Source organism: Physella acuta, unplaced genomic scaffold, assembly GCF_028476545.2.
Source record: "Physella acuta isolate Inbredline_101_S28 unplaced genomic scaffold, ASM2847654v3 ptg000521l, whole genome shotgun sequence".
NCBI classification, from domain to species: domain Eukaryota; kingdom Metazoa; phylum Mollusca; class Gastropoda; family Physidae; genus Physella; species Physella acuta.
Window position 1 is genome coordinate 901,478 of NW_026732040.1, and position 9,298 is coordinate 910,775.

The 9,298-nt window shown below is 34.5% G+C and overlaps 1 protein-coding gene and 1 non-coding gene across 2 annotated transcripts; both read right to left on the reverse strand.

Moving 5' to 3' along the window:
• Positions 1–1,188: 1,188 nt before the first annotated feature.
• On the reverse strand, positions 1,189–4,120 carry LOC131945053 (large ribosomal subunit protein uL29-like). The gene is made up of 3 exons (XM_059306040.1): positions 3,722–4,120; positions 3,104–3,240; positions 1,189–1,309 (listed from the first exon to the last, which is right to left on the reverse strand). Exons 1-3 carry the CDS (start codon positions 4,115–4,117, stop codon positions 1,189–1,191), a joined length of 654 nt encoding a protein of 217 aa, XP_059162023.1. The 5' UTR covers positions 4,118–4,120.
• A 4,771-nt stretch (positions 4,121–8,891) lies between these two features.
• Trnap-ugg (transfer RNA proline (anticodon UGG)) lies at positions 8,892–8,964 on the reverse strand. The gene has a single exon. It is a non-coding gene; the product is annotated as a tRNA-Pro (tRNA).
• Positions 8,965–9,298: the final 334 nt, after the last annotated feature.

Genomic DNA, 9,298 nt, shown 5'->3' on the forward strand with positions numbered 1-9,298 from the left:
AGAGAGAGAGAGAGAGAGAGAGAGAGAGAGAGAGAGAGAGAGAGAGAGAGAGAGAGAGAGTTGATTTCCAAAATGCAATATATCCAAAATTTGGGTTTTGAGAAAATCGCACTTTTCTCCTACACAAAGCCATTGTACAATATGCTAAAACTGTTTGTCAATTTAGGTTCATAACCCTCATTTAAATAGGGCTAGAATGGTTTTTGAAATGTACCTTTATAAAATGATGCTTTTTTTGGTCCCAAAATTTGTGTTTAGTTGCAAAATAAGGTATATCCAGCTTTTGTTAAGCTACAAAACGCTGTATATCCATTTTTTTCTGATAATACATCTGATGTCCAATACTTTAGTTTATTATTTTATTAAGACCCACTTATATTCCAATTGTACCATGTTTTTCTGTTACTTTAAAGTGTTTTTAGTGAGTAATTTCAGTTATTTGAACAATATTCAAACTGTCGCAAGTCTCTAACGAGAGCCTTTAATTTGAAGAGTACAGCTTGTCTTTTCTACTGTTGAACTGTGTCAACAAAGTCTAAAGAAATAAAAAAAGTCATCATAGAATAGTTTTAATAAAAGAAAAAAAGTTTATTATTTTATACAACACTAATAAAATGTAAAAGAAATAGTATGAAATGAAAAAAAAAAGTTTGAAGACAAAAATGAGTGTAAAATAAAGTGAGTGAAGCAAGAAAAAATAAATAATTCAGACAATTTATAGGGGTCGGCGTGGTCGAGTCGGTAAAGCTCATGGTTGCTAAACCGAAAAGTCTCGAGTTCGAACCTTCGGGCAGATGAGGCTCGTTAGCTGGGGACAGCCACTCTTCTAGGAGAGACAACTCCAAAATTAAACACCTGCTGCCTTGTAGTTTGTTCTTGGTTGGACACAGGCTATGGAAGCAAATCCAAAAAGAAAAGCAGGCTGAAATCGGAGTCAATGGCCTCAATGGCGCATAACCAGTTGACACGTAACGCTTAATTGTGTTGGAGGCGTGGTCGAGTCGGCAAAAAGCTCATGGTTGATAAATTCGAACAGTCTCGAGTTCAAACCCCACTGGCAGATAAATTTCGATCACCATTAACACTAATAATTAAGAACGAAGAAGAAGAAGAAAGAAGACAAACTATGCACTATCTACATCAGAGTTAGAATGAGCAGCATCCTCAGTAGCATCACATAGCAGTGCCTTATAAGAAATCTTTATTCTCTCCTACGGCTTCAAGAACACGAAGAACATCTGTATTTTTAGCCACCTTTACACAGTTCTTTTTTCTAGGCTCCTTTGTGTTGAATGAATCCCAGTTTTTCCTTTAAAAAGTGGATATATTAACCATGTATTATTAAGATAATTCCACTGTAACATTGAAAGAAGAGAGCTTCCATAATCGGATAAACCTCTGGACAATAGTCACTTTTTTATTGACAGTTACCGCATTATGAGCAAATTCAATATAGCAAACAAGCCAACTCACTGAAGGTAAAGCTATTTACTTACACAATGTTAAACAAAAAGAAGACTGGCAAACTTGCAGCTTGTTTCCATCACTACAAAGAAATTATTTGATCGTCATGTGTCTTGTTTTTTTCCTCTGATCATTCACTCTTTTCGTGGTGTCACATCAAACAAAGCTACTATAGCAGCATCTTGTGATTTACTGTCTTGATATAAAACCAACATTTCAGGCTACAGCCCCGTTAACCAGGTTCACAATACACCCAAACTCCATCGATTCCTATTATAAATATTCCCAAATGTAAACAATGAGCGCGTAGACTATGTGGTAACTAGCAGAATTTTTTTTTATACGTTGGTGAAAATGCCCCCACCCTCCCAATTTGAAAAGGTATAGGCGCTTTTTACAGTTACCTTGCCTTTTTATTTTGGTGTCATACAATTGATGCATAAAAAAATGTAAAGAAGTCCGTAATGCCTAGTAGCAGTCAACATTCTTTATTTCAACTGCATATTATACAATAATGAGCCTTTTACATTATTATCTACCTCGCTGGGCGCCACTTTGAGTCGGCACCTCTGGGATTACAATACATTAATTATTGTAATTAATATAAATCTTTTAATTCTGGGCATTTCTGATAATTATCTAACTCTAATATTGATTCAGTGCTAGATTTAGCGTGTAAGTCTCATTGGAAATCTTCAGATTTTCAAATTAAATTAATTTAATTTAATTAATTGTTGGCACTAGAAGATCCTAAACAGAATTTCAAAACATATGTCTACTATGCTGTATATATTGGATATTGATATACAGTCCATTTAAAGAAAGGTTCCAACATATAGAACAAAATAATAATTTACTTGATGCTTTTATATGATATATCCCATATCAACAAAAAAGCTCCTGCATATATACCTACTGACTGCACAATTTAGAAAAATGGTTTACGCTGAAAGCTGATATGGATATTGATGCTAATGACTTTTTCAATGAGCTTCGTATGCATATGCCACGAACAGATGTCCTTCTCAGAGTTTCTTCCAGGCATCTCTTCGAGGGGGCTTTACCCCCCCCCCCCCCGAAAAATTTTTACCGCCCCCCCCCCCGAACGAAATGAAATTTATATAATTTATATAGAAAATATATACTTTTAACAGTGTCCGCCCCCCCCCCCCCGGAGAAAGTTAACCGCCCCCCCCCGAAGATTTCAAGTGCCCCCCCCCCCCCCCCACGGAGAAAAAAGTCTGGAAGAAACACTGGTCCTTCTCTATATAGTACAACCAAAATTGGAAGATAATGTACCAAATGTTGTTATTTCCTTGCGAATATTAACACTTCTAATGTCCGTAGCTAGTTGAGTACTTAGTTTTTTTTCAAAATTGTAATTTTTAATTAAAGGTGTGAAACTACTATACCGCCAGACCCCGCAATACGAGGGAGGAGGGGACAGGCCCTTGTGGGGGGGGGGGGGGTCAAAATCAGACCAAAAATAATAACTTTCTGCACCTAGATAGACTAGTGGCTTTGTGAAAACAAAAAAACTAATCGGTTGCAGCAGTGGTTGTTCCACAGTAACTAACTCGTACCATTGTGTGGAAAAAAAAAACCAACTAAATAAGTTGAAGATTGAAAAAAGGCAAACCTTGAAACCACTTCCATGGTTGTATGATCATCTTTAAAGAGTCGAATAAGGTTGATGATAAAGCTAATTAAAATAGTTTTGTACAAAAAGAAATCTCCTCTCTTTATTTTTATTAAATAAAGCATCCTGAATAATGACTAAGGTATAAAATGAATTAATTCAAAATGAATTATATGGATGCAAGAAAACAAAACAAAAAACAACATAAGAATAAAACTAACACGGGATACCATTACACATAGGTCTGTAATATAAATTATCTATGATCCATTTTCTTTTGACTGACTTGCCAAATAAAATGATAGAGTATTCATAACTTTCGGTGGGTAAAAATGAGATTTTTAAAACTCAATTCTTTCGGTCCAGATGAGTTTGAACCGTTTCCTGTGTGGTTTGTTGTCTCATGATGAATATGCAATAAAATAGGTTAAATCAAATGGTTTAATTTAAAATTAAGTGAGACAGTGTACTAAGACACACAGACACATACATGTATATATACATATTATATATATATATATATATATATATATATATATATATATATATATATATATATATATATATATATATATATATATATATATATATATAGCCCAAAGACAAATTGCAATTAACAGCACGCACATTGAATCTACTAATTGGATAAAGACCCTGTTTTCGTAATTCCTTTTTACTCTTGCAGGTGAGTTCATAAGTTGTGAGTGCACGTCTCATTGCCCTGGTCTTCTTTTGTCTCAGGTCCTTGGGTTTGTGAGCCTTCATACGGTAGATTTTACCTAGGTTATCCTTCTGGTAGAATTTACGTAGGTTATCCTTATGTGTCTGTTTGATGACAGTGAGGACACGAGCAACTGATTTGCGCACAGTGCAGATCTTAGCTGATTTAGCTGCAGCTCCACCAATTACTTTGGCAACACGAGGGGTCTGCAGTTCATTTTTTAGCTCTTCGAGCTGTTTCAGAAGCTCTTCCTTCTTCTTGCCACGAAGTTCCTTAGCCTTGACTATGGCCATCGTAAATGAGTTAATGCTACAAATAATTGTACTGTGTCATTTTGATAAGTGTCCCCATTCAATCGTGATCAAAAATTTTTAATAAATTGCTATTGTTTGAAGAAGTAATGATAAAAAGAAAAATTTAAATTTATTCTAAAATTCAACTCAAAAAAAATTAAGGGTGTTAAAGTCCTACAAATACAAATATTTAAACACAAAGTTAAAACGATAAGCGAAATTGATGTTTTAAGATTTATATACATTTTTAAATTAAGAATTTTTGATACAATTGAAACCTGGTTACGATTATTTAAAAATAATTACAATCAAGAATTTAAAAAACAAGTTATAATTACATTATTTCCCCTGCAAATAAAAAAACCAAGAAAAAAATCTACATGGGAGGTAATTTCGTTTTGTCACCGCCACCGAGAAGTAACTCGCTTGTATCACCCCATTTTTCTAAAACGTTTCGTTGGAAAGGAGACCACAATTAAAAAAAAAATGTTTGTAAGCAGCAGTTAATTAAAATGTATTTTAAAATGACACATCCGTTTTGTATTAGGGCTTAACCTTCATATTTAAATGGCATAAAAGTATAAATGTAATTACAAAATATAGCTTAACAAATTGTAATATTCCATCAAATTATATATGGATATATATAAATATATATATATATATATATATATATATATATATATATATATATATATATATATATATATATATATACGGCAACTCTAGGCTATGCCAAAGAGAAGGAAATGAACAACCTGTTGTAAGGACAAGTTGCAATGACTTCAACTTATATAACTCTTTTTGTATTATTGTATTTATTTTGCCAACTTATGATTATTATATTTATGTATGTATTGATGACAGAACCAAAACTTATTTGATAAATTATATTAGACTATTAAATATGTATTACTGTAAACTCTTATGACAAATAAAAGGCAATTTAAACCCTTTTGCAAGGCTAATAGAACCTTCCTAACTCCTTATCTCCCTTTCCTCATTTTGTGTTGGACGTGTAATCTTTCCCTTTTACAATATAATACATCCACGTGTCTAACACCCCCATCCCCACACTAATATAAATAATCGCTTACACAGCTACCATTATGGCGGGAAAAAAAACACATTGTGAACGACAAAAGGGAAATAACTGCTTAAATAATCTACCGTCCCATCATAAAATCGGTTATAGCCCCTTACCAAACGAACATCTAAAATTTCGAATCACTTTCTGTCAACAAAAAGGTACAAACCTGGAAAAAGATCGACCCCTGCTCCAACCTACATTAACTAGATTTCTGGTCTGATGGTTACTAACATTGTACTTATAATATCAACAAAACATATTTCAACAAATAGTATTCAACTGACAAATTATGTATTACTGAAATCCTTTTTACAAGAGGAAAATAAACCCCGTTGTAATATCTAGCTTTACAGACTGCAATCTTTATAAATATACTTGTATTCACCCTTTTACTCCTTTCATGATCTTGATGTTCATTTCTCTTTTATTATTAATACCTTACTTTTTGCCCTACACATTAGATCAGACATTGTTAAACTAGTTTCTTTTCCTTGTGTGTAAATAGAATACTAGTTGGTAAACATGTGGATGGTCTATGCTGTGGTGGCCATAGGTGCAACTAAGAGACGGCGTGTTTGATTGGGGATTGTGCCCAGCTCGCTCATAGAGTACCTTGAGTGCAGCACTCGAAGAGAACAGTGTCAGTAGAACGTGAGATACGGAGTGATACAGTGTGTGGACTAGTGACATTGGTGGAGGTCTGTTGATTTTCATGTTATTTTTGGAACTGATTATTCATCAAGAAATAAAGTGTTGTAATCTCGAACCTGCAGTCAGAGTGTGATTCTTTAGATGAGGTGGATGAGTCAGTGCCGAATGAGGTGTTCACAGCTTAACGGCAGAATTCCTAAGTCGTGGACAAATACCTACACGACAGGTGGTAAGACACCTCTGTCGCATCTAGGTGCTGCGAGAAGGGGTACAACGCAACCTATCAAGGTACGTCACACGTCTGTCACATTTGGCGTCGTCGGCAGGATGGAAACGAGAAACACACACAAACAACCAAGAATCATAAATCAATCACATTTTCCGCTACACATATAAACACATTGGTATAAGGCAGGCGATGTGATACAATCTATATATATATATATATATATATATATATATATATATATATATATATATATATATATATATATATATATATATATATATATATATATATATATATATTTCTCTTCTTGGAGACGATAGAAAACACCAAGCTGTAAGCGCGCTCCCTACCACCCCCACCCCTAACTGTGGTTCACGCTAAATGTTAACAATCGTAGAGCCGGGTATAGTGACGGCTATTAGGGGCAGATAATGTAGTTTGAAACGATTTTAAACTTAGGGGAGGTAACTAAGAAGAGTTTTCTTTCGGGGATGGGGGGGTGGGGTCGTAGGGGATTGGGGAAAGGAGGGGGTATCGTTCTTAACGACCATCTGATAGTGTTTTAAAGCAAATATTTTCAGTGGCAGCATTGGTACTGTCGAATTCACAAATTATGAATTACTGAAAAGTAGAAAAATAAAACAACTAAATAGCGGCGTATGATACGCCGCGGGTCGGCTCGTATTCAATATTTTTACCTCCCTTTAATATTTTGTTTGTTAATACAGGGGAGACTATCAGCTTACAATTTGCTATTTTACAAAATAAACTTGTAAATTACAAAGTATACCATTTGTCGCTCTTTTCACACAAAACGTTATTTACATTAATTTTGTTTTAATCAATGTTATGGTAATTGATTAATTTACAAATAGTAATTAATTTTATCTTAACTTAGTTCCGACGATAAAAACTTTAATATTATTATTTAATTAGTTATATATATCTTAATAGCATCTTACAATGTGGGGGTTTAAATAAATTTGTGTAATGAAATTTTAGATCCTTTAACTGGACGAATAAAAATTGTAAAAAAAGAGAGGTGTGGGAGGACTGCAACAGATACAGATATACATACAGATGGTTAAAAAGGAAGAATGTTTGATCTGTTGTGTCTCATTGTACCCGACATAACAAACCAGCTGCTTATAATAATTAAAACATTTATTTCAGCTCTACTTAAAAGCTCTAACCTCTCAACCCAAAACGACTATGAAAAAAAATCCATTGAATCACCTTTGCATTTTCAGGTTTAAAAATAAGATTGTAATTAGACGTTTTGTATTAGTTCTTTTTATAAGCAAACCATCTTAAATGAATTTAAGTAGGCTACATGTAAGAAAGAAGCATTACTATTGTAAATCTGTATAAGTCCTCACAAACCGATGATGAAAACTGTAATACTGAAGCGAACATGGCAAGGCAAACTGACGCTGTAAATTACATGTCTGAGGAAAAAAAAAATTCAAAACGGACAATCGTGCACTATAACTTTCAAATATATTACAATTAATTAAAAGGTCAGGGTTACCTTAATTAACTTATGTTGAACTGTGTAGTAATAACCAATCGCTAAAATTGTTCGAGTGACGCCACAACCGCTAGTCTGGTGCGTTGCACCCTTTTCGGCGCCCGGGAACAACCTTTTAATTTTCAATTAGCACCCCCCCCCCCCTCAAACTTTCAATTTGCACCCCTTCTCAAACTTTTAATTTGCACCCCCCCCCCCCTCCCCATATATTTTTTTTTATATTTGTAGTGCAAAACTGCTGCTAAAATGAGATTTTAATTTGTTTTTCCAACCCATTTTGGCGCCCCCTAAGGTCGGCGCCCGGGAACATATACAAACCCCCCCCCCCCCCCCTTCGCTACGACTCTGGTCTGGTGCTGCTAACGAAAATAAACCATTACGTCATAATCCCTTCGTGTATTTACTTCTACAAAAAGTTTTTATAGTTTACCACTCCTCGTGTTACCAGACTGGAAATAAACAATAAGAAAAGTTACCCTTGTACGAGCATGCAGGCTATTCTTAGAAAAAAGAGACACAACACAAACAAAGCCTTGTCTAAAAATAGAAAATTATCCAGTTTCTTACAGGCATCTCTTCGCGAAAACAAGTCTACCCCCCCCCCCTCCCCCAAACGAAATAAAATTTACATAGAAAATGTATACTTTTATACTTTTAACAGCGTCCCGTGACTTCCCGTTGGGTCGCCAGGATCAGTGCTGTGTAAAGGGCATAATATAGCACCGATTCTAGCCGGAAAAAGCGCAATGGCAATGTTTTCGATGGAACTGCGCATGCGTGTGTTTTCAAACAAACCGCAGAACCATAACCCTCTCCCTAACCCTAGCCCTAACCCTAACCCTCGCGCAGCTATTAAGGCCATTGCGCATGCGCAGAACTATTTTGTTTCTTGTCTTCAGCCGAAAAAAAAAAATTCCGAGTAGTCACTTCGTATTTATTAATTGTACACACTTCACCATTCAAATCATGTAATACATCATTTGATATTGAGCCTTATACTGTGTTTTTATAATGTACAGTATTTTATGTATGTTCTTTTGTTGAGTAACTGGCGATTGAAAAAGAAAAGATAGTTAATGAAAAAAAACATATAATTATATGCCGATTTAATAGAACCCAATTGACTACCCATACGATATGATGCATGAAACGCATGCTTTTTTTAAATTTAACGCGCAATCTACTAGGTAGTGTTAAATTGTACTTTTCCGAAAATATGACATTAATGAGCAACACCCAAATATCAGATTCGTATGAGAAAAAAAAAGGAAACAGCCCGCAGTAAGGATTGAACTCACGACCCCTGGTTACCAAGACCAGTGCTCTAGCCACTGAGCTATGGAGGCTTAGTTCAATTATTAAATTCCGTTTGTACACTAATACCATATACAAATATTGTTCATTTGATTTTGTTGAAAATGTGCCGAAATAAAATGTAGATTTAAAACCTGAACTTTAATTGCATTCGTTGTTGAATAATAAAGGAAAAATTTAAGGATAATTCTCTATAATGCTTTATTTTGAACTCAGATTTTGTTTTATGTAAATGTTATATGATAAAGTAAAACTAAAACCTTAACACTCCCCACATACGTGTAGTATGAGCTATGTGTTAAGTACACAGAAACAGCCTATTGTCATTGATTATCCGCTAATCTCATTCAAACAATTTTATCGTTT